Source organism: Notechis scutatus, chromosome 2 (genome assembly GCF_049901735.1).
Source record: "Notechis scutatus isolate UNSWTSFEM ecotype Mainland chromosome 2, rNotScu1.2, whole genome shotgun sequence".
NCBI classification, from domain to species: Eukaryota; Metazoa; Chordata; class Lepidosauria; order Squamata; family Elapidae; genus Notechis; species Notechis scutatus.
Window position 1 is genome coordinate 175,623,309 of NC_142010.1, and position 26,861 is coordinate 175,650,169.

The 26,861-nt window shown below is 35.4% G+C and overlaps 1 protein-coding gene across 1 annotated transcript in view; it reads left to right on the forward strand.

Annotated features, from left to right (window-relative positions):
• DNAH6 (dynein axonemal heavy chain 6) overlaps positions 1–26,861 on the forward strand; it is a 181,866-nt gene that overhangs the window by 141,121 nt on the left and 13,884 nt on the right. The window contains exons 64-71 of the mRNA XM_087957457.1: positions 147–337; positions 2,483–2,643; positions 4,611–4,699; positions 7,688–7,834; positions 11,558–11,696; positions 16,885–17,004; positions 22,475–22,596; positions 24,813–24,942. Of these exons, the coding sequence (XP_087813583.1) occupies positions 147–337; positions 2,483–2,643; positions 4,611–4,699; positions 7,688–7,834; positions 11,558–11,696; positions 16,885–17,004; positions 22,475–22,596; positions 24,813–24,942 (1,099 nt within the window). The remainder of the gene's footprint in view (positions 1–146; positions 338–2,482; positions 2,644–4,610; positions 4,700–7,687; positions 7,835–11,557; positions 11,697–16,884; positions 17,005–22,474; positions 22,597–24,812; positions 24,943–26,861) is intronic.

Sequence of the window (26,861 nt, forward strand, 5' to 3'; positions counted from 1 at the left end):
GTATACTGAAAGAAGTAACCCATTTAACTTTATATGAATAGTGTTGAAAAGTAAATGCAATTATTGTTCCACTATTTTTATTCATACTGCAACCATTATGCTCTTATGCTCTTGTGCTAGGAAATTAACTGTGTTGCTATTTCTAGATTGTGTCAGCACTTACCGAGTTTGTAATCGAGAACCTTGGGAAGCAATTCATTGAGAATCCTCCAGTTGATCTGGCAACTCTTTACCAAGATATGTCTCCTGCCACACCGCTGGTGTTCATCTTAAGTACAGGCTCCGACCCCATGGGGGCTTTCCAAAGATTTGCAAAAGAGCGAGATTATTCAGAACGGTATAGATTGTCATTCTGTATTCTATATGAGACATAATGTCATTTAAATGTAAAAACTATGCTTTCTTTTAATTTGGCTGTATTCAAGATGGTGTATTAAGATTTTTTTAAAAAAGTTGGATTATATACATACATGGTGAACTTGTTGAAAAAGGCTGCCTTGCAAAGAGTAAGAAAAGATGTTAAATATCCCCAGGTTATATAGTTTTTAGCAGCACTGTGTCCCATTTAAGAGGGCTGTCTACGTTTAATTCTCCTTCTGGAGTCTTCCATTTTCCTTCCTAATAAGTAGTATTCTGTCACTAGTGACAACATTTAGTCCTGATTGGATTCATTAATGAGAACTGTTGCCTCAATAAGAAGGAAAAAAATATTTTGTTTCTGACATCTGTCTTGCCCGTTTTGAAGCTGGATGAATCAGACATGACATTTTAATGCTGATAATTTTTAAAAAGAAGCTGCCAAAACCTCAAGCAGTGATACATTTACTGTTTTAGTTTCCTATTTTTAAAAATATAAGAAAGGAGATCATGTGAAGAAAAAAATAGAACAGTAATAATTAAACTTTGCCTGTCCTTATTAATACTATGCTAAATATTCATAATGTCATAATTTGGCCACTGGCTGAGAGTATTTAGTTGCACTGGCTTCAGTTCCAAAGCACAGCCAAGTAAACTGTCAAATTGGATTTGTATGCATTAAATATATATTTGTTCCTCTGGACGTTTTGAGTCTCCTGTGCTTCCCTAATGTGATGCCAAACTAGAGGCCCTTTATGAAGAGCATAAAAATGTTCATAAACATTTGTCCCATGCTTTGGTTTATCTGGTATGCATATGCCTAAATCTGATCTTTTTTCAACAAAAAATCAGAGCATTCCTCTTTTCAATCTCTCTCTCTTTCTCTCTTTCTCTCTCTCTCTCCCTCCCTTCTATCTATCTTTATCAAATTTTTAAAACTGCCCGTCTATCTCACAAAGATAGGAGCATAAGGGAAAATTAATGTTTTTCCCTTCATCATTTGCAGAATAGAAATAGTGGCATATATTCATAGTTCCAACAATACTGAGCTCTCAAGAATTTTATTGAGGAAAAATGATGCTATGATAGTTGGACAAAGGTGCTGCTATTGCTGATACAACAGTCTTAGATTTCCATAGCAAGCCAAAGACAACCTATCAGGCAGATGATAAGCCTTTGCTTTTTGCTGTTTGAATGACACTGTCAAATAGTCAGGGTTTCAAGTATGATTATTTGTTTCAGAGGCTGGTACCACTTCTAGAACTAAAAGAGGGGACCTTTTTGTACTTCATTGGGTTCAAAGATTGACTGAGGGCAAACATACCTTTTTTCAGGTCATGCCTAACAGCTTTGATATGTTATAATTTTTCTTGGGACAAAGACCTCATAGAACTTTCAGAGTAATTTTTTTATTGCCTTTACTTTGAGTTTTGCATCTTTCAGGTTTCACAGGGAGATGGTGTGAGTTTTACAACTGATTCATGTCAGCTGTATTTGAGAAGGTCTAGCTAGCCCAAGGGTTTCAAACTCGCGTCGTCACATTGATGTACTTTTTCCCCCTTCGCTAAACCAGGGATGGGCGTGGCCACTATGTGATGCACCTGACCCTCAGGCTGCGAGTTTGAGACCACTGGTCTATCCTGAGGGTTTTCCACCATTTCAAAAATGCATAGCTCTTCCTACTGGTTGAGGCATCTGTACAAAAAGGCTTGTTAATCATTTTAAAACTTACTGCATTAATGGTTTGAATTTTATCGAAAATTTCTTCTTATATTTTTAATGAGGCGTATACAAATGTTTTTAATAAATACAATAAAAGAAATAAATGAATAAAGAGAGCAGGTAATGTGAGCTCTGAGTGCGGAATGTATTCAGTATAAAGTAATAAAACTGCTTTTCAGAAGATGCATATTGTAGTCCAGATTCGTAATAATGTAGCATACAAAATATCCTGTATTGATTTCAGTGGATAAATAAATGATTGCACAGTTTATGTAAAAGTTTAATTATTTTTATGTTTAGATGTAAATATTTGATCCTGCTAATCACTAAGAATCTAGAATATTTAAATAATGTATTTCAAATATGTATAATGTGAATACTAACACGGTGCATTGATTTTCAGAGTGCAATCAATCTCATTAGGACAAGGACAAGGACCTATTGCTGAAAGAATGATTAAGGATGCACTGAGAACAGGAAATTGGGTATTTCTTCAGAATTGCCATTTAGCTGTGTCATGGATGTTACCAATGGAAGAACTCATTAAAACATTTACAGAGCCAGGTAAGTATTTTAAAATTATTTTTCTTTCTCAGGAATGCTTCATTTGAAAGAAATCAGAGTTGATTCAGAATTTAAACTACGGGGTCATGTTGGAGGTTGGGGATAGATTGCAACATTTAAAAGAAAGGTTGATGAAAAGTTGGTGATCTCCTTCTGAATATTTCAATCCTGTAATTTAATAGCTACCAACGTCTCTATGGGTATTTTACTTTACTACTGCAGTTCTTGATATTGAAACATTCCTGACAGAAGGTTTTACATGCCTCTTATTTTTAATGGTTATCACTTTTTTTACAAACATTAGCTCAGTTATGCTTGCAATAACCTTATAAAATGGAACCTGATTATTCCCATATTGCTGAAGTTACTGAAAAAATAGGGTGACTGTAAACTCTTGGCAACAGAATACAAGACTTGAATCATAGAATTTTTGTTCTTGGTTCATTTTCTATTGAATAAACCAAACATAATAGGCAATTATATATACTCATGTCCAGAAGAAGACTGATATGAAACTGCCTTGAGTGTTTATGGGAAAGATGGGATGGATATCTAACAAATACAAATACAAAAATAATCACTAGGAAAGTTTAAATTATATGGAAAGGAATATGAAGAAGAAATCCTCATTTCTTTTTGCTGCAATAATATATTCCCCCCCCCCAATCTTTTTATGTCAATACATTTATTGAGGAGCCTCTGTGGTGCAGTGGTTAGAGTGCAGTACTTCAAGCAACTTTTGCAGGGCAGCTGCCTACAATTTGGCAGTTCAAATCCCACCAGGCTCAAGGTTGACTCAGCCTTCCATCCTGGAAGGTGGGTAAAATGAGGACCCAAATTGTTGGGGGCAATATGCTTAGAGAGGGCTATAAAGCGGTATATAAGTCTAAATGCTATTGCTATTTATGTCATGTTGAGTTTACCTTTTAACCTCTGTCCTACAGTCTTGATTTCTAATTGAAAGAAACCAAGTTGTATCTCCTTGGGCCTATCATAAAAAATGTTTCACCCATGTACAGTAGTCCTTGACTTAAATCCAGTCGGTTAGCGACCATTCAAAGTTACAATAGACACCCCAAAAAGGTACTTACGACCCAATATCTCTGGGTCACCGCCACCTACGGTTATATGACTGCATTTTGGATGCTTGGAAATTGACACAAACATCAACATCATTGTAGCAGCCCAGGGCCACATGATCATGATTTACCATATTTTTGCCAGAAACTTTCCGTTTCAGGGGAAAAAACTACTTAATGACTGCAAGACTCAATTATAACTTAAGAATTACCTGTATTATAGATGAAAGTGTTTGCTTCGTTGCCTTGCCACATTTCAGAAATACATGCAGTTTATTTTCCTCACAGAAACTTACTGGGAGGTCACATTCAGCATGAAAAAAATTAGAATTATTAGTTTTCAGATTGCTTCCCATGTTTAATTTTTATTTAATAGAAAAAGCTGAAAAGTGAGGAATAGTAATTGGTGAGCAATGATCATAATAGTTTAAAATGCATTTTGTTTTGGGAACTGGCCTATTGACCATTTTTTCCTTCACAGCTAGAAAGCTCAGATTTTTTATGAATTCAGCATTCCAAAAAAGACCATGAAGGAAGAAAGACCTTTGATTATCTTCTTTCTCTCTCAAAACTTTTATTAAAGGATTTGTATAGCAGCTGAAGGAGGGAAATTAGATATGGGAACATAAAGCTTCTCCTAGAAACCTTCCTTTGGCTCTTGCAAATCTTACATTTTCCCAATATTAAAAAAAATAGCCCTCAAACCTGGTCAGGGTTCACAGAAATTGTAACATTCCTCCTCTTCTCTGACATTGGAGTAGTCTCAAAGACCAGGGAATGAAATATAAAGCATCTTATGGTTTCTGGTTTCACTATATTAGAAATGTCTTGTTTTATCTAAAATATTAGTTTATGCATACATATTATTAAAAATTGCATATTTTTCAGGTGCCACTATCCATGAAAACTTTCGACTCTATTTGAGTTCCATGCCATGTACTACTTTCCCTGTTACTGTCCTTCAGAATTCTGTCAAGGTAGGGCTGGTTTTTAAAAAAATTAAAATGGAAAATTCAGTTGCAGAGTAAATTATTTTCAGCCTACAGAACAAATTGAATTCACTGCAGCTGCAATTATCTGTTTCTGAAATTGCTTTCTCTTAGAAAATGAGTAACATAAAAAAAAAATAAGTATATTAAAAAAGCCCAAACACCCTAACTGTTAGAACTTCCTTTGTTCCATCTAATTGTTTTTAGGTAACAAAATAGCATCAAAATCCAAAAGAGATTCTGTAGGAATTTATAACCTAAATGATGATGGAACAAAGGGGCATGATGAAGTGGAAGAATTTATATAAATGCAATTACATTATTTAATTTATATTAAATGTTCATTTCAGTTGGTGAAGACTAGGGAAGGTTTATTAAAAAAAGATTACGTTCTGCAATATCCAAAGGAGGTATCCTTCAGAAAGGGACACAAAGCAGCCACTGGATGCATTACCCTTTTTGTTTTAATTTTTTCCTTTATCCATGTTTCCCTTGATAGCTGTTTCTCTGACTTGGATTTCTCAAATTAGTTAGTGTTCATCAAGTTAAAATCCAGTCAACGAAAGAGCTGCTGCTCAAATCCATTAAAAATAGTCCCAATATTTCTTATATAATTGATTGCTTTTGCACATGCAGTGGTTGTTTTTGTTATGTTTTACATAAAAGATCATTTTGATGAATAAAATGTTTAGGCTCATCCAAGGCTGCAATCCATCAAATCTGATTTAAAAAAATATTAAGTTGTGATGGAAATAATTCATGCCCTCTTCAGAGTTGTTGGTTATTCCATGAACACTGTTGTTTCCATATTGTAAAGGTGCCATAAGTTTAATTGTGAACTGCTTTATGAACTAAGAAGTGCTGTTTTTCTAAAAATGGTGAAGATTGCTCCTGATGCCACTATTACCGTGTTTCTCATATAATAAGGCTGGGTCTTATTTTTTTTTAAGCCCTGATAAAATGGCTAGGCCATCTTTTCGGGGGTGACTTAATTCCCCCCCCCCTTGCATCTTTGGGTGGGCGGGCGGCGACGGCTTGGATGTTGACCTCGGCGTTGGTGGGGCACTTCGTATCGGGGTCAACGCAGGCAGCACCATATCCAGGTGTGCAACAAAAGTACTTCCTAATGGCAAGCCCCCCCACCATTCCCCCCCATTTCGCATGTTTTAATATAGGCCTTAATTTGGGGGGAGGGGCTTAATTTCATTTCATGCCTATAAAACATGCTGGGACTTCCTATTGGGGGAGGCCGTATTGTTGGAGAAACAGGGTACCTGTCCTGAGGGCAAAGCCTAGAAATGAATGACGTTTTTATCTGCATGGTCCAGAAAGGTTTCTCAGCAATGTAATATGAGACTGGATGCTTTAATAGAATACAACCCTTGGTCTTGGGTGGTATTGATAAATGTCAGTTCTATCTATAGTAAAGCCTCATCACTGCATAGTACAGTGATGTATGAATGAACAGGCATGGCATGTATTGAAAGCCTGGTTAGAGGTGTAAAAAAGATATAATTCTGTTTTGGGTTTGGGATCTATCAGCAGCCTAGACAGCAAAATCAGAGGAAATTTGTGGGAGTGATCCCACCGGAGACCAATGACAAATTGTGCTCCTTCTCATGGTGCCTGAATATATAATCTTTCTTTGAGTCTATACTGTAAGAACAAGCTAGAGCTTTCATTAGTGTGTGAACCAGCCTGCTAGCCATTCTACATGTCATTGCCAGAAGGGTGGTGCCAGGCTGGTTCCTTGTAGTGCTGTGGACTTGAACTTTTGTTCCCAGTGGAACAAAAGGTATGCAACTTAAAAATGGGGCACAGTGCTCTAAGTCCTTTGCTATAGTCAGTTCGCTGTCAGGTGAAGCCGCACATCATTACTGCCACCAACAAACTCTGCAAAGGCAGTCAACAAATTAAGATGGCCTGTCCTTGGCAGCTTGATAGATCTGAATGCTTTCCTGGCACCATATGGGGATTTACTCAGTGCCTAGCACCTGGTATCTGATTAGAATGGAGAGATAGACAGTGTGCTGAACATGATTGCTTTTAAGCAGCCTCACTTCGGTTTCAGATTCTCCGAATGCTTCTTAGTTTACAAAGAAATTCCAGGAAATCAAGCAAGTGAAGAAATGCCTACAGGGCTTGTTTAAAAGACAACAAATAAAAAACATAAATGACAAATGCAAGACCATGTTTACTTATCTGTTGGTTTGTTTATTAAATTTACTTGTCTGTCACCCATCTTGTATTAAAACGACTCTGGATGGCTTACAGCATTAACACAGTAAAATCCTAACAGATATATATTCCTAAAATAATACAAATAGAAATCACAATCAAAATAAAATTTTTACCAGTAGTTATTAGATGGAAAGGGAGGAAACAGGGTTACTAACTGGGTTACTTACTTATCAACTGAAATGATTCACTTAACAACCATGACAAGAAACATCATAAAATGGGACAAAACTCATTTAACAAATGTCTCACTTAACAACAGAAATTTTGGGCTCATAAGTCAGGAACTACCGGTATTTGAAAACAATAAAAAACAACTTTATTTTATGAGTTCTAACTCCAATTCCTCCATATTTATCATTGATATAAGCAGAATCATTTTTTTCCTAGTATAGAGAAGATAGCTTTTCATTTCTATATGCAACTTGGGATGTAATCACATATTAACTTGGTTAAAAGCTGAGTTTTCCTCTGAGTAGAAAATGCCATTTGCATACAGATAGCTACTAATTCATGCATTAACTTGAGAACACAGTGCACAACTGGAAAACCTAGTCCTGTAGCTGTGCAAATGAATAAATGCAATGAGGCATGATGTGTGTGAATTACCACTGCTTCATAGCTATTTCATATTACATAATTTCATAGAAGCATCATAGGAATGCTATCTGGAAGTTGTTAACAGATATATTTGAAAATCAATTTGATACATGTGTGTACATATATTTTTCCATTCAGGTAACAAACGAACCCCCTAAAGGTCTACGGGCAAACATCAGAAGAGCCTTCACAGAAATGACTCCCACGTTTTTTGAGGAAAATATATTGGGCAAAATCTGGAGAAAAATCATTTTTGGTATTTGCTTTTTTCATGCAATTATTCAGGTATCTATCTATTCTAAGAATATATTAAGTAATAATTAATAGTGATCATGTATGTTGTAGTGATGAGATTTTTTATAGGCATATTAATATCAAGGATGTGCAAAACTTACGGTTCTACTCCTGGAGCATTCTTCAAAATGTTCCTTTTATTTTCTCTGAAAACACATTGAATCAGTCAATCTGGAAGTGAGTTGACTGTTTCTTGAAATAAATCTTCAAGGACTGTAAATTATTTGTGGTTTCTGGACATAGTCCTAACTTCTCCAGTTCTGGACTATTAAATCCCACAAACAGATAAATCACCTTCAGAATGGCCAGATTGTTTCGGATTCATCACTCCATTCTGAGGAATGGATCACACAGGTAATTAACACTCATATATTAGCTCGGAGCAGCAGTATTCATGAAGCCTACTCTACTCATTTTATTATTTACATCAAAAAATTATCCATAATCTTTTTGCAAAACTCAGAAGTTCTGGTAACATTCCTCTGAGTTGTAGCCTTTGTGTTGGATGCAACCTTCATCATTTATAAAACAGCCTGCAAATGATCAGTTCGGATCACTGGTGAAAGCAAACTGCATTTCCGCTGCAGCACACAGCTTGGAAAAGAGAGGAAATAATATGTGAATTCTTTTATTGAAGCATGAATTGTTTTTATATGATATCAGAGGCAGAAGAAGCCAAAGCCTTAAAGGTATGGGTGGGCAGACTTCAATACAGAGTTTGCTTCCCAACATCTTTCTGTTGTCTCAATGTTTCTGTAGTTGTGGTGACAATCTATTTTCCTTGGGAAAGTGGCTTTGAGGCAAAAGTAATTTGCTTGCCTTGACTAATGCCTTCTTATTTACTTCATAAAATCATCATCATATTAAACTTCCAGTAAAATCTTAGTTAACATATAAATGTTTTCAGTTAGAGAAAATTTAAGATATTAAGTATCAGTTGGGCTGGAAGATTTGCGTTCCTGTTGTTGCAGTCAGAAACATTTCTATTTAATTTCATCCAATCCAATTTATTGCTGTAAAAGAAAGGAAATATACTCTATAAATATTTATGTAACAATTTGTTCATCTCAGTTGAAATGTCTTCTCCATTCCATTTTGTTTCAAATTCTCTTAGCTGTTTGTGAGAAAATTAAGCATGAAGAATGTTGTAAAAACACCAAAAGGAGAATCCAAGTTTCTCATAGTAAAATATAAAATTTATAATATTTTCTGATTGTTAATATTGTGCAATGCAATATTATAGACATTTATGGAATAGAAATCCAGATCTACTTAGAAGCTTTGTTTGTATTGAGTTACTGCCCATGTTTAATAAAGGGACACATTTTGGATTCTAAATACAAATATTGATGAAATACTGATTTCAAACTGAAATCACAAACTGATTTCAGTGGAATTCAGATACACTTCAGTTTCTCTAATCTTACCCACTGATTATAAAATGAAAATAACTATTTCTAATTCTTGAAGTAGAATCCTTTCTCTTCTCCCCAAGATTAGAAGAAAAAGAAGAGGTCTAATTCCTGATCTCAACTTGAGTATGAGCCACGCACTGGAAATGAGACAGACAGTGTTGAATATAAGTCTAGGGGCTGATTGAACTTGCACAGGGGAGATCTGGATTTAAATCTGCTGTGCAACCGTAGTGTGCCTTTGGATCAGCAATTCTCTTTCAGTCATAAGAGTTGTTGCAAGAAAAGAGGTCTCATCCATACAGGCTGGACGTTAAAGGAAAATTTAGCCATTAATTTGGCCTTGGTGATTATATTGACAATTGCTTGCCATCTTGACCTGCATCTGTGTATAGCTCTCCCAAAGACATTTGAGTAATTTGAGTCATCTCCCTACCTTACATATTGTTTTCCCATTCAGCTTCACTCAGTCTTAGTAAGCATGTTAATTTATGTAGTTTACTATTTGCTCATGGATCATGCATAATTATTTGAATTTCTCCTTACTGATCAAGAGAGTAACCAGCCTTTATATGTCCAGGACTGATTTCTAACATTCAGCTTTCGCCTCCATATGTTTCCACAAAAAGACCCATTTTTAACCTTTCTAACTTCTAAGTGTTGGAAAAGACATTTCTTGTTCCATTGGTGTAAAGCTCTTAATTTTAAGTGTTTCATCTAAAGCTTTAAATAGTTTGATTCTGTGCCTTGTACTTTTCTATTTGACAGCTAGTCTATTGCCTATTGTACCTCACTCTCTAGTGGAATCAGTCCTTGAATAGATGTCCTCTCTATAAATGTTTCTGTCATTCTATAATCTCATTTGTAAAGGTTTTAGAATAGTCTTTCTATCTTCCTTTACCTCATTTATCTCTGTTAAACCTCTTCTATGATTGCGTATTCCTCCTTTGCTGTAAATTTTCTGGTGCTACCTCTCATTTTAAAAATATCTCTCGTTTTTCTTGTTATTTCCAAACATTGTTGACATTCTTGATTGAGATATCATTTTTGTCCTTACATGTTTAACACTGAAAATCTGTGTTCAGATATCACACTTCTTTCTTGTTGACCATGCTTTCATCCTCTGACTTTTGTCAAACACAATAGCTCATCCTGAAAGCTGTTTGGATCATTTCCTCTTTGAAAGTTGATGAATGATCTTTTCTGCTTTAATTTTCAGTGTTTCTTATTTATTTGAATTGGTCCTCAAGTTGTCCTATGCCTACCGTTAAGCATTCTGAATTTGTTCCTTACATTGAACTTGAATTCTGACCATCTGTATTCTAGATCAAACATTGCTGCCATGTTACTTTCTTTGATTTTTCTAAGTGAAACCCATATTTATTTGACATCAATACTGGATAGACTTAATAGTTCCACAATTTGCATCTGGAAGTAGCCTTGCAGACTGGATTATTCCTTCTCCATCTATTTCCTATGATGTAGTCAAATTGATTCTGATATTCTGCATATGAGTGTTTTCAGCAGGGCATTAATCTTTTATCCTGAAACAATTAAGCTTCTGGGCATCAAAACTCACTGCATCAGAGATGCAGCAGCATCCTTAGAAAGAAGATTATATTCTATTCCTTTCTCCAAGTGGTACACTAGAAAACTACATGCATCTGCTGTATGTAGAAGAAGATGGGAGAAATATAAAGAAACATCTAATTGCAGACATATTTAACAGTTTTTGTATTTTTGTGAAAATTGTTCAAAAATGTTTTCCCAAGATTTCTGGAACCAGGGAAAACCAGCCAGGTTTTTTTTTCACTTGCTGCTTTTACTCAAGCTGTTGAAAATAGAATTTCAGGAAAGCTTTGATTTGTTTTCTAATCAGTGCATGTAGAGATATATTATATAATTCTCCCTAGTTTCTTAATCACTGCCACTTCAGTTTGTAGCTTCTGAATCCCTAATGTTCCTCTGGTAATATAGATCTCAAGAGAAAACTAGGTACAGCTGGAAAAAGCAACTAAAGAGGAAATAGCTCTTTCCTCTCATTCTTCAGAAAAGTAGGAGCTATTTTATCAGTTTTCTAGGACAAACATGTCTTCTGCTGTTTCATTATCACCATGAAAATCTGATATTATCGCTAAATGAAATAAGCCATGGGAACCCATGGAATGGAATGGGGGAAGGGGAGCTATAGAAATTGTGAATAATTCTTACATGGGTTTTTATGGATTTCTTTTTTTTTTTTTTTTTTTGTCATGAAGTTCTTCGATACTCACCCAAAAAATTAATTTTTCTAATCTTCAAGGAAAGGAAAAAATTTGGACCCCTTGGTTGGAACATATGTTATGAATTTAATGACAGTGACAGAGAATGTGCCTTATTAAACCTCAATCTTTATTGCCAAGAAGGAAAAATACCCTGGGATGCTCTCACATATATAACAGGTAAGGTATCAACTTAATAATTTTGTGACATCTGTACTTATCCAGACACATTACCTATCATAAATGTCTCTTGTAAGTGATTGGGGTCAGAGAGTTATTTATGTGAGATCAAGGAGTTTGTGTTATCCAATGCACTTTTTAACCTTAAACATAAAAACAAAAACATAATCTTTCAGTATGACTATCAGCTGGGAATTTTATTTGAACTGTCCCCGTAAATCTGTGTGGTATCAAGCTGTGGAATTATGCCAACTTCTCTCAATTTTAAAAATAACTCACCATAGCACAAAAGGGACTCTTTATTATAGGTCATAATCCCTAGCTCATAGATCCACTTACAAATTTATTTGAGGAATGGAATATACATGGTGGAATGTAGTCCAGAATCATAGAAGGGAGGGGCTCTTCCCCAGGTGGCTAAGAGACAATGGAGTATCTGTTGGGCAAGATCAAGCCCTCCCTAGCAATTCACAGAACATATTTATAGTTATTGCAGATAATGGCTTTATGTAGGCAAACAAAATAAAGGAACTACTCAGAAGTAGCTCCACATGCCGTTCTTGGTTCTTTGAGCCTGATAATATCTCAGATAGAGTGGTCATAATGCTTTGCTGATCAAATGAATTTAAGTTTTGTTTGAGATATTAAATACTTATTTTCAAGCCTTTCTGATTACTAATTGTTATTCCACCGAGTTCACAATTATACATAACAACAAACTTAATTGCTGGGACAAGCAGAATTCTTTCCTGCGTAGAAAAAATATCTGGTGAGTGTTGTTTGTATATATGTAGTATCTTCATTGAATATGAAGTAACTTCATTTCTGAACACAATTATTAGTGTTACTCAGAACTACAGATTTTTTCTGTGTGTAATATATGCAAACCATTATGCAATAAATTAAATTTTTTCCAACTGAAAAATTGAAAGCCTGAACTTGTCCATTTTGTCAGTAAATTCCTGATACAGAATTGTAATTTTTTTTAACGTTAGAATGCAGGAGCTTCTACGGTTACAAGCATGAGGACAAATTATAACAACAATCCAGTTAAAATGAGCAATTAAAATTAAGCATAAAAATGGGTAAAACTATCAAGTTTAAACGTGTTTTACGGAATTCTTAAATACCAACAAGTTGTTTTAAGTCCATATCCATAGGGACTGCATTCTAGAGATCAGGGCAATTACAAAGAAGGCTCAGCCCCTGGATTTCACTAGCAAAGCTACAGTAACTTTAGAAAAATTTCCCCAGTTACTTCATCATCTAGAAAAATGTGCTCTTTAAGAGGCTTTAAATATATAAACCAGCATGTTGTCTTCACTATGAAATACATTTGCAGCCAGTGAAGGTCTTTTAATATAAGTGTAGCTTGACTATGGGGTTCTGTGTTAATTGAGATTCCTAGGTTAGATTCAAGGGCATCCATCACCTTACAAAACACACTGGAGTAATCAAAAAGCAAGGTGGCTACCAGTATACTGTTTAAAGCCATTTTCTTCCAGGAAAAGGCATAATCGTCACATCAGCCAAAATTGATAAAAGGCACTCTTAGGGAAAGCTCTGATGAAACAGAGAGGGATCTGCATCTACAACAGGTCCAGACTGCATACATCCTCTTTTTGAGGAAAATAAGTGATATAGAATAGGAAGGTCTATCATTTCCTTGTGGTTATGCCTTCTTCAATTATTACATCTATTTTATCTGAATTTGGTTTCAATTTACTTGCAGTTCACTCCGACTGCAAGAAATAGTTCAGGAGTGTTCTGTCCTAGGCCACCCCCAAAAGCACTAAGACAATTCTGAGTTCCAGCAAAAACCTCTTTTATTACATTAATGTGAATTTATTTCATTCACAGTCAGCCAACAGCTTGGCAAACAGTTTTGCAAAGGTATACTAATTAACTCAGACCTTTATCAGTCCTGGAATGCTGCCTTGTAAAATTCCATACTCAGTGCTGACAGGGAAGGGCTGGGTTATACAGACAAATCTTCATGAGGCTGGAACAAAAGTTGTTTCTTGCAAAAGCCCCCTCCCCTTTTGCTTCTCTTTTAATCCTGATGGGAGGGGGCATTCATTGTCCACCTGTGGCCTTACTCCCACGATGACCCTGAGTTCTTAATTGTGTCTTCCTTTTGGCAGCTCTGTGGAGGCTGGGAATCTGTTCCAGAAGCTCCCTTGCCTCACTGCTATCCGAGCCCAAAGGCAGCTGATAACTGCCTGCCTGCCCTGGCCCCATCTATGCCTCTGATGCATTGAGACACTATTTAAAATCTACCAGAGAGATAGGAATGGATTTATTACAGACCACAGGTGGTCCTCACTTAATGAACTCAATTGGGGCGATCAACTCCACTGCTAAGCAACATGGTCATTAAATAAAACATTATGTAACTCGCCTGATTTAACAATTAATCAGGGGAACAACTTGTCTGCAGAAGTTGTGGGTGTTCCAACACCGAGGTTTTTAAGAAGAGACTGGACAACCATTTGTTTGAAATGGTATAACATTTCCTGGCTGACATTTCTTGGACTAGAAGATCCCTCCCAACCTGTTATTCTATTATTCTGATTAGACACAAGCTTATAATTGTCCTTCTCTAAAGAATCCAAAGCAAGGATGTTAAGAAAAGTTGAACAATTGCTTCTCTTTAAAAGTATTTCATCCTCGGAGAAGTATTTATATTAACTAAGACATCTGTAATAACTTAACCAAAAATTACAGGCCAGATTGGGGAGGAATCAAGAGGACAAGAAGTAGAACACAAAGCTCCCCAATAGCCTCTCCATTGATCCAGTCTACCATAAACAAAGGCTCCTAAAGTGTCTCTGTTCAACTCTGGAATGAAAACACAATATTACTTATTTGTTTATTAGCTGCATTTATACAGTATATTAGTTTTATCTTTTAATATTTTATTGTACATTTTCCAGAGTCCTTCTGTGAGGGAAATGGACAGTTCTTAAATTAGATAGAGATAGAGATAGATAGATAGACAGACAGACAGACAGACATGGGCTGTATACTATGCTTTATTGAAACTAAGTTTTCAAATCTCTTCCTTTTGCATTCTATCATCTGCCCTCTTGCTTTCATTCCCACAGTTCACTGACGTATCATGAGTCTCTTTTTTTTAGATTGTCTGAAAAGGATATTTAGAACAACACAAGTAATCATTGTTGGTGTTTGCCTCATCCTTATATATGTGCATTGAATATGAGCTAGTTCTCTCACAGATATTCTGCAAAGGGAGATATTCTTTAGGATTACGGCCATGCATTTCCCAACTGACTCATTCCTCTGTCCAGCTCAGATACTGAGTACAGGTAGTCCTTGACTTATAATAGGGACCATAATTGACCCTAGTATTATGATCATAAATTGTGCTGGTTGCTAAGTGGATTGCTATGTGATCACGCCCAATTTTAAACCTTTTTTGTGGCATTCTTTAAGTCAATCACTACAGTTGTTCAGTGAATGCCATGGTTAAGCAAACACAGTGGTTGTTAAGCGAACCATTGTTCACAATGGACAGTTTTTGCCAGAAATCAGAAATAAACTGATTTTAAAAAGTCATAAATTACAATCATGAAACCATGGGATCCTGCAGACTGCCATAAAAGCAGGCCAATTACTGAACATCCAAATATGATAATGTGAGAGTCCCTGCCATGGGAACGTCAAGTCTGGGTCATTAGTAGGCATCATAACATCAAACAGTACCTGGCTTTAAAAAAAACCTGGGCCCTTACTCTGCTCAGTTTAATTTCTTCTGCAGTTGATTTATTCTGTTTTATTTTGGTTTTGCTCACAACATTACAGATCATCAGAGGAGATGGAAAGAGAACTTATTCTTAAATGTTAGCCTTCCTTCAACAGTTATGGTGTGTTAGCCTGCCAAAGGCAAATCGTCTTTTCTCTACTACTAATGTATTTGCCAGTCCTGATTTAACTGAGACAGACCCTCCCTCCTCCCATGTACTAAAACTAAATATACCCAGCAGATAAACGAGTACTTAAAAACAAGAGGAAACCCTTTTAAAGTATAAGTAGGCTCCATTGTGTTACCCTGTAATACAGAAATCTCTATGGATCTGTTTTAAGTGATCTGACGAGGTTAAGTGTCTGAAAAGGCTTGGTTTTTGCTCCTCTTCGGGAATATTTATGAAGTAGCCCTTCATTTGAAGAAAACAGCACAATTGGGAACTGAATACGTGGATATGATTGGGTAAATTGTAGGAATGACACAGAAATATGATTTTTATATGAAGAATATTAGTCACCCCATCAGCCAGATGTTTAGATTGGATCTGGCATTTTTATCCACCTATAGAGTTCTTCCCAAAGATTATATAATGAATTCATTGTTATTTTAATCAACAAAGTATTATTATTGTAGAAAAACATGATGTTCACCTTGACTTGTGGATGAAACACAAACACATGTAATAAAAATTAGCATTAGACTCTTACTGCGATTTCAGTCTCAACAGTTTTCCTGGCTGTTTCAATATATTTATTACCCAGAGCTCAATCTGCTGGCACTCTTAGCTTCACTATTGTTAATGTGTGGCAGGGCCAGCAATATACTTCATGCTGCAGTTCAGTGAAAACTGCGAAGTAGGTATTTATGAAGTTATTACAGTTGCCATAAAGCTCTAAAAGTTTGGGTATTGTTTCAACTAAAAGCTTTTAAAAACAAAATTTCAAAATCTGACATGAAAATTGAAAGTCACAATTTGCACTACCAGTATCTATTATGTTTATCATTTTGGCTATATGTTTCTATTTAAACGATAGAATAATCTTAGTGAGTGTTTTCATAACCCAAATTTTACACCGAAGCTTGCCATAGTTAAGGAAGAAAATTAGTCACAAAGTGTAATAAGATACACAGGTATCCATATTTTACACTTTTTTTTACCAGACATAGCACATTATTTAATTATGCATTTATCAGCCTACAAATATACAATTTTGCATATTAACCAATTATTAAAATTAATCTTTTGTTACACAGAATTTGATGGTCTAGCATTTTGCACATTTCTATTGATGTAGTTAGAGGAAATTTAGATGCATGATAACACCAGTTCAATAATTATTCAGAGAAAATAGAGCTAAAAATGTGTTACATTAAACATAATGAATGATGAGATCATTTGTAAAACAAATAATGTTGCAGGGGAGATTACATATGGAGGACGAGTTACAGATGCTTGGGATCAAAGGTGTCTTCGCACAATCCTAAAGAGGTTTTTTTCTCCTGAAACTTTAGAAGAAGAGTATAAATATTCTGAATCAGGTAAATACATTTTAAGTTGCCGATATCTGACATCGGTAAAAGCTTCTATTAAACTGATTGCAATTGCTCGATGATTCAGATGTGTTTGAGAAGAATAAAACTAATTACTGATATTGCATTCTTCCCTGGAATGGTTATTCTGAGCAAAAATACACAACCTGAGGTGTATTGGCCACCTGTCACATATAAAACCTTGAATATGTTCACCAGAGCACCCTCAAAAGAACTTACCAAGCTATAATTTTCAATGACAGAAAAGGAAAAAAAAAATGTGGGTAATTGATTCCCTTAAAAGAATGGACATAATCTTATAAAAATCAGGTATATCTAATTTCATTTTAAATTAATACAGTTTCAGGTATTCAACGGTACATTTCAGATTCTTATGATTTAATCTATTCCTTAAGGGGCTGCAATATATTCTTATTCACCCCTAACTGCTCATGTGCCATCTATTCTTATCTTCATCAATTTAGTGCTCATGGTGATTTCTATATTACAAGGAATTGGACATCTGTTAAGACGTGTTCTCTCTCAATTTCTTAAAATCTGAATTGTTATAGGTATCAGCATGTGGCTGTTTCTCTGGATTATTCCCAGTCTAAAAAAGACAAGATCTTCGGATCATGCAGCTGCCATTTTTTAAAGGTTTCCCTAAATTCAGAAAAGCTAAACTGTAAAGGTAAATGAAGAGAAGCACCTTAAAATTTCAGTGGTTGAGTTTCTATACGTTCAAATATAGACAATCTTGCCCTTGTGATGCAGTGTTTCCTTCTGTTCCTTTCAAGGTCGACTGCAGTAGCTCCTTTTGCTGGTGAGCTAAATAGAGCACATCGTCACAGTACAATGGTTTATTAGTTCTGCGTATGGCAAATGCATCACCAGCATCCTTATTCCCAGTCTTTTGAGTGCAAATGAGTGATGTCTTCTAGATGAGGATATGATGTTACTTTACTCAAGTTCTTCTTTCATACCTGCTGATTCCAACTGTGTTTTACTTCAGTTTTACCTTTTCTTGATCAACCTTTCCCAATATGTCATTGGGTTCCAATTTTTTTCAAATAAAAGCTTGCGGAAAAACTCTACCTATGTATCTACAATACGTTGCAGGAGCTTATTTTTATTCCCTACTGCTCTTTTTGCTGAGATTATTACTCAGTAGATCCAAAACAGTCTTCTTTAAAAGTAAAAAAAAAAATTGAATCTCTCGCATACTGTAGTTAGACATTTCTAAGCCCGCATTGTATTGAGGGCACCATTATTAGCAAAATGTTTTATTCCGCTATTTTAAATTATAGTCATCCATTAGTGGTTTCTTGATAGGAGCTCAAGACAACCTTTGTTTGCTTCACTAACTTGCTTTTTCAAGGAGCAGTACTTGTTTCCTAAGAAGCAAGTTGTTGATGAAAAGCATTTACAGGGAACCAGTGCATTATTGGAACTTATATTAGTCGTGATCTACCTGTATTCAGAGCAGGGAATGGTCACCAAGACAGGCTCAGCAAAATGAGAACTCCTTTGTGTACATTTCATACATGACTAGTAGGATGAAGTTGTACAGAATCTTCAAGGCTCTTGAGATTGATAGGAATACAGGTACGAAGGTCAGTATTATTTCATTTTATTGAAGAAATCTCATGTGCCTGCTTTGAAAATCACTGGAAGCATACAAGCATTTGATTTTACCATGCTATTGTTATATACCCGTATTTATCGGCGTATAACACGCACAGGCGTATAACACGCATCTTCATTTTAAGAGGGAAATTTCAGGAAAAAAAATTAAAAAAATTCTGCCTGCCTGCCTTAGTTTCTGGTTGTTTGGGAGCAGCTTCGCTGAGAATAATAACTATTCGCCTCTTTTACTCAGCCGAAGCTGTTCCGATTCAACCATTAACGAAGGCAGGCAGGCAGGCAGAACGGAGCACTGCGGGCGGGCGGGCGGGCGGGCGGACGGGATGGGGTGGGGAGAAACGGGCGCTTCAGGGAAGCTGCGCTGACAGGAAAAGCCCCCCGCTTCTTTGAAGCAGTTTCTTCCTGTGCTGGTGGAGGAGCGAGAGAGCGACTGAGAGAGCTGACCCAGAGAGAAGGACAGGCTTCGGTTGCTTCCTCCCTCCCCTTCTTTCATTTGTGTCCTTGATCCCCGATCCCAGCAGCATTCACCGAAGGCTTCTTAACATTATATCGGCGTATAACACGCATACATCATTTGCCCCCTATTTTCAGGGGGAAAAAGTGCGTGTTATACGCCGATAAATACGGTAATTATTTTAGAGCTGCATGTTGAAATTATTAATAGAAATGTTCCAATCCAGTACATTAGAAAGCCTGCTGGCTGTACACATTCCCAGAATTACTACATACTTTACAAGCTGTAGTAGGAGTATTTAATGTCTATTAGATTATTTAAATGTAATGTGGTAATGCAAATATAAAGCTCTGGAAATTTCTGAAAGGCTTGACCTACCCATTGGTCTTTTAATCCCAATAGATGCATTCTGTCTTCTATAATAGTCAAATATAATCTTATAATTGGAACCTTAACATTTGTTTGCCCATTTCCATTGGTCACAAGGAAGAAATGTGCAGCTTATCTTCTTGTGAAGCCTTCATTCGCTTCCCCTATTTATTCTCAGTCGAGCATTCCAGCACATCTGTGTCATAACTTGCTGTTTCTGATCTAATCTCAGTTTATTTGGAAACAAACAGTTACATCTCATTAACAATATGAAGAAAGCTATATTCTTTCCAAGCCATCCTCATGAATAGTTTTCCTAGTTTCTTATGGTTTCATTTGAATTCACTGCTAGTTTTCAGGTTTTCATTGTAGTTCATTTCTGGTCTTGTCCTTCAGAGCATTTGCATTGATTTCATCATCCTACTCTTCCTGCTAGCTGTTGAGTACAACCATGATCTGATTCTCCCTGGCATTAATGCTCTGCAAATTAAGAATGTATTTCTCTACAGAAAAATACCTTATTCCATGCTGTTAGCATGGGTGATCAGGTAATTCACCTTTTTCCTCCTGTCATTAGGATGCATGTGTATATCTATCTCAATCAGGAGTGTTTCAGGTACTAATTTGAGCCTGAACTGCCCAAGCGTCTCCATCCTCATAAAACATGATCAGAGAAAATGTTAACTCTATTGGTCTTAATTAACATCACTACCAAGCATAGTTTGTACCCTGTCTGAATAGGTTCTGTGCTCTTTCTCTCTTCATCAAAAAAACTGGAGAAAATTCAGCCCTTGATCCACTCTGCTTTTCATTCTCTACATGCATCCAGTGATTTTCTCGGGGGGAAGGGTGAGGGAATGAAAACTGCTGAAAGCTGCTGAAACTTTCTTGAGACTCTCCTCCACAGTGCTTAAAAAATAATAACTTCCCAAGGGCTCTGGAGAGCTTGTGCCTTTCCCAGGGCCTAAATACTGTTCTCTTACTTTTATTCCCCCAGTTAATTATCTACCGCAATACTTGTTTTTAGTTTTTCTACTTTAAGCTACCTAGTTTTTCTACTACCCTAGACATTTTAAAGGTCCTTCTCCACTTTCAATCTGTTTTTTAAAAATCCTTTTGAATCAGTCTTCACTCCTGCCGGGACCAATGTCTGCAGTTTTCTTGTTAAGATTTTAAAAGTGGTTTGCCACCTTCCCAGAGTTGAAAGAGTGACCAAAAGTGCCCAGCTGGTTTGTATCTAAAGCAGGACTAGAACTGACAAACTCCTGGTTTCTGGCCTGGTGCCTTAACCGCTACCCAAACTGGATCTCCTCAATCTTATTTAGTCCTATCTTAGAGGTTGACTTTCTTTGCATGCCCAAAGGACATGTTTTAGCATGTCAATCCTTCTGAACAGCTCAGGTGAATTAACACTGTCTCCAGGGGTGGGATTCTGCCGGTTTGGACCGGTTTGAGTGAACCCCTAGCTCCGAAGATCAGCTGGGAGTGAACTGGTTCGCTCCGACAATCATATGAGCTCGCCCACCTGCTCCTGTGCTGTACTGTACTATCATCCCAGCTGATCAGCGCGGAAGAGCGGATTGCCGCTCCTTAGCTGTGTTACTCCCCCGAAGCAACATAGCAGGTAAGGATTTTTGCCTTGCTGTTCACGCGCGCACAGTGCGTGTCAAGCGCACACGCACACAAAGCACACAAACACCGAACTGGTTGTTATACCGGCAGCATCCCACTCCTGTCTATCACTGATAACTTTTAATAATTGCCTTCCTGTTTTGAAATCAAAACTCATCACTTTTCTTAGCCAAACTTCACTTTACACGATCAGAATGCTATATACAGTATGCAAATATAAAATGTTTGTAGAGGACAGTATGCAAATATAAAATGTTTGTAGAGGACAGTTTAATGTCCTCTATGTGTAAGCAATGATTTGCTAATTGAAATATATTATTTTTTTCTTGTTGGTTTAAAAAACATCTATACAAATAGTTTATCTGTCATCAATTCAACCAGAATACATTCCAAACAAAATATGTACATTATTTCTAATTCATAATGGTAATTTCAGCAAGTTTTCCTTCTCTTTAACACCCTGGTAGCTGTGCTGACAACACCTTGTAATTAACTGTTAATGTCATTCTATTCTATGTGATAAAACACAACCCAAAACTCCCCAAAGAATATTTAAATTGCTTACTAGGTGACTGGTATCAGTTTAGAAGAAAAGTGACATTGAGAATTGCAGCTCTTTAGGGACTAGAAATTATATCCAGAAGCTCTTCTCTAAGTATTCTCATCAAATTTGCAGTGGTGGTGGGGAGAAAGCTTTCTCTCAGATGGTGTCCTTGAGGAGAGCTCAAAGAGATGTTCTTGGAGAGGAGATGCTCTCCTCAAGGATGCTTACCCAAAATCCACATCCAATGGAGCTCTTTCTATTTCTCCAAGTTTTTTTAAAAAAGAACTTCAAACTCTAAATAAATTTGCTTAACGTTGCTTTTATTTGCTGTCTTGATTGTTGCTCTTTCTATGTATTTAACTGAGTTCTGGTGCTTTATCTAATTGAACTTAGAATATTTTAAAGTTATTTGTTATTTCAAATAACTTCAAAATATTCTAAGCTCAATTAGATAAAACACCAGAATTCAGTTAAATACATAGAAAGAGCAACAATCAAAGTAGCAAATAAAAGCAATATTATTTGTTGTTTCAAATAAGCTCTGTACAAACAGCGTTCCATATTAATGTGTTTTCTGTACTCTTTCATAAAACAACAAATATTGCATTGTAAAGCAATAAAGGAAAATTATGAATGCTTAGACAATTTTTAACGTAGATATTTGGGAAGTTCTAGTCTGACACATATCACGTAGAGTGGTAGAATGTTTTCTGAAAGCTAGCAGTATGATATTAATTATTAAAGTTATATCTACATAAAATTGCATCGTATAGAATGTATGAAATTGTTATTGTGTTTGTCTTTTAATAAGTTTCTATTTCTTTTTAATAAAACAGGAATATATTTTGCCCCTGTGGCTGACAGTTTGCAAAACTTCAAGGATTATATTGAAAACCTTCCTTTGATTGATGACCCAGAAATATTTGGAATGCATGAAAATGCCAATTTAGCATTCCAGGTGCGAATATACTCAAAATAAATGTTCAAAACTAATTTAAGATAAATTGTGTTTTACAACTCAGTACAAAAGTAGGACTTTAGTAGTGGTTAGTCAGTTGCACAAAAATAACAAGCAGTAATTGTTAAGTATTCAGGATTGCTAAAATGTGTCCATCCCTGAAATGTTACCAAAATAATTCTGTCATGTAAAAGGTTTTTAGTTATTTTAAAACCTGTTATGATACATGCTATACATATTTCATTACAAATAGTATTTATACCAATAATATTGCCATATCAATTTAAATTTTTTCTTAATAGAAGAATAACTTCAAACTTACACTGTCAACCTGCAGCATTCTTGTTAAATAAAACTGTGCTCTCTAACATCTAATGCAGTTTCTCTGAGGTTATTTTAAATCATTCATTGAAAATCATCTTAATTATTCTCAATGGAATGACCAAAATTTTAAACTCCATCATCTCCTAGTTCTCTCGGTATGGCGCAGGTCACCTTTGCAGTTGGCAGAAATCTGCAAACAGAACAAATTTACTCCTGCAGTCTAAAATACAAAATCTTAGTTCAAGGGCAAGATTTCCCTGGGAGTATTTCAGGTATCTGCCATCTGTTATAGTCCTTGTGTAATAGTAACATAATAAATTATTAAGGTTGAGTGCACAGTCAGATAGATGTTTAGACTGGATTTGGTATTTTCATCTACCTAGCAAGTAATATTAGGTACACAAAAATGTGAAATCACTTCTGCCAGTTCTTTAGTTGGTGTTGGTCTTCATATACACCAGGTTCTTCACAAGAACCTAGGATGTCATAATGTATCTGCAGCATGGCCTTTTGAAATTGACAGGTGAAAATTTTATCAATGTTAAGTGCTCAATTTTTGACTAATTTTTCAGCTCCATTTTTGATACTTGATAATTTTACAGATGTTCCAGTGAATTATTCTGGCATTTCACTTCTCATCCAAGAAGCTCCTTCAGTTCAAAACTGAAACTCCACTTGCCCTTTGAAAAGCACCTTTGGGATAACATCCTAGGTTCTTGGGAAGAACTTGATGTGTATGCAGCCAACACCAGCTAAAAAACTAGCATCTATGATTTCACATTTTGTGTATACAATCATGGCAATTTATTATATGCTGTCTGACTCCCAGAAACTTAACATATTTAAAAATAAGGGGCAATGCAAAACTTAAAAAAACTGTGCAAGACCAAAAAACAGGAGCAAATAAAACTCAGAGCGGCACTGAAAGGAAGAAAGAACTTGAGTTTTTCCTCAAAACAAGATATATTTGTACAGTACGTATTCTACTGTAAATCATTTTATTTTCTCTAGAATGTTTCCAGTGAGGAAATGGAGCATTGGACAGAAAAACATATAGTAAAAACACAGGGTTATAAAGAGCTTATTTTAATGATGTTAGTTTGGGTAATGAAACGTCTGCAAGAAAAAAACAAAGCTCAGAGAGCACCAAGGACCCTTCAACTCATTTCATCTTGTGTATGATCATCTCATTTTTAAAATTTCCAAAGCAAATATCGAAATCGGTTACTTCAAGACTGAGAAACTGGTTTTTAAAAATATTAGTGATGGTTGATGGTATATCAGTCATTATAAACAAATGAAAGATATCATAAGCTTAAAGCTCAACATTTTGAAAAAAAATTCACAAGATGTACATTGTCTAAGAAATTGTGGCCATTCAGACCAAGCAAAAGGGTTTTAAAAAAATATTTTGCTAGAAAGTAATTACATAAAATCATTAAATATGAATTCAACCTTCATCATTAAGGCTACCATTAATGCTATATTTTAAAAAGTTGCTGTATCATGAAGTTAAAAATATGTAGATGGATTGCCTTTTTTCAACTGAAAGCTTTAAAATTATTTACTTGACTGAGTTGCCAACTAGTTTAATCAGCTTTAATTACTTCTGTTGATTAAAGAATCAGAATGAGAAACCTAATATGAATGCATTTTATGAGGAGTTTCAAAGACCAAATGGGAAAAATATATTGTGTGATGGTTTTCACATGCAACCATTTTTTTATGATTGAAATTTTCAGCTTGATAAAGAATTAGTGTGCTTTCATAATAATGGTGAAATTAAACAAATAGGCAAATTTATAGAAAGAAAATTTTCAATTTTAAGTGTCATCTATTTTAAATATGGGCTTCTAAAAATTAATACCTTTCATATTTTCTTTTTTTTATAGCGAAAGGAAACTAATACTCTGATTACTACAATACTTGATGTACAGCCACGAACAACAGCCCAGGGATCAGGAAAAAGCAATGATGAGATTGTGCATGAACTTGCTAGTTCAATCCTTGCTAAAATTCCTGGTATGAAAATCACTGCATACTTTTTTTAATAGCAGGGATTATCTTGTTTTATTCCCTCGTGTACCCAGTATTCAGTTGTCTCAATTAAACAATCACTTTCCACATATTCACATTTATATAAATTATCTATCTTTAAGAAGTGGTCTATTCCCTAACTAGAGGTGCATGGTGAGTTAGATTCAATACTTTTTATTTGTATTAGGTTCAATATTTAAATATTTATATTTAAGGATAATGACGTCTGCTAAGGGAATTGGAGGGGGGGAGATAATACGGCAGCCATGGCAGTGTAATCAAAGACTCTCCTCTATAGACATTAGTGGAAGTGGAGAAAAGTTTAGAGGAGTGGCGGGGGGGCAGTTGGAGAGAGACATGGTCTCTGAAGTAAAATATTTCTTTGTGTTTGTATTACATAAGTAGAGGTATTAAGGTCATCTTCAACAACAAACAAGCTTATACAGAAGGGGGCTGTTCAGTTGAAACTACCACAGGTTGCCAGATATTTCTTTCAAGAAATAAAAAATACCTTAGTTTTTTGTACACATTGGCTGGGGAAATACATCAGTCTCCTAAACAATTATAACAGCAAAAGCCATTTAAAAATAAATATTCTCCAGCATATATTATAAAGTAAATGGAACATAAACAATTCAAGATGAATAACTTGTATGTAATTCATTTATCTAAGATCATGCTATTCTAGTAAAATCTGTGTGCTACTTAAGATTCACACAGAATTTGTTTCTTTTGTTCTTTATGTTTAATATTGAGAAAATAAAAATTTAAAAACATGACAAAAGTTTGAGGAAACATCTTGTAACTGAGAATAGGGTTGTAAAGTGAAAGTAATCTTCATGCCTTTAGAGTGTACCTTGTTTCTATAATCACAATATAGACATTGTGCTGGACTTTGCCATGGATTTTTCCTAGACTGCTTCAAAAATGCACAAAATAAAATCTTTACCCTGAAAAATGCTTGTCAAGCCATTTGTGGTTTGTATGGTTCTGCTCTGCGGACTCTGAAATAAAATTGCTATAAGGCAATAAAGCAGTAATCATAATGATTTTATTTAATGCAGGTTAAAACTAATTTAATTTTAGCTTCCTTTAAAAAAATAACATACGATTCAAATAACATTTCTATTGATAAACCATTTTGGGAGGGGATAATCTGTGCATGGTCTTAATTGAGGCAAGTTATTCTTTTAAGCCATGCATATCTGCAAATATTTTCTTAATGAGTAAGAATTTAGAAAAACATAGTTAAGATAAGACCTGTTACTGTCAGCCCTATTAAATAGTTGGCTGTCTATTCTGATTATAATATCTAACTTGGGTTAGTACAGTCCCAAAAACAAGAAGGTTAAATTAACTTTCCTTCCCGAGGGGGGGGATGTCATTCAGCGAACTCCTGATAGGGGCCTAGGGAGGAGGTATTCAAACTATAAAATCTTATCTACTTTTGGTCGTGTATGATAACCTTTCATGATAGGAGATTGTATACAAATTAATTTTGTAGTTTTGCATTTCCAGAATATGCAAGTGTTCTGCTATATTTAAATAAGTTTTCCCTAGTTTTTTGCTTTGTTTTGCTTCATTAAGCAAAGGAAGTCACCTAATATTTTCTTCCAAAGATGTTTGTTTAATCTAGAGAATGCCCAATGTAGCAACTGCATCTAGCAATTTGGGGGATATATTGTTAACTCAGTATATTGAATATGGGTATAGTTCCATGCTATACTGTAGACATCTCATTTGTCTGATTTTTATTTTATTTATTTTATTTTATTTATTTGATTTGCCAATTGTTTACAAGATAATAAGTATAAGCGTATACATAGTTGTGAATACATGAAATGGGTACATATAAGAAAAATAAAAGAATAAGAGAAACAATAGGACAGGGACGGTAGGCACGT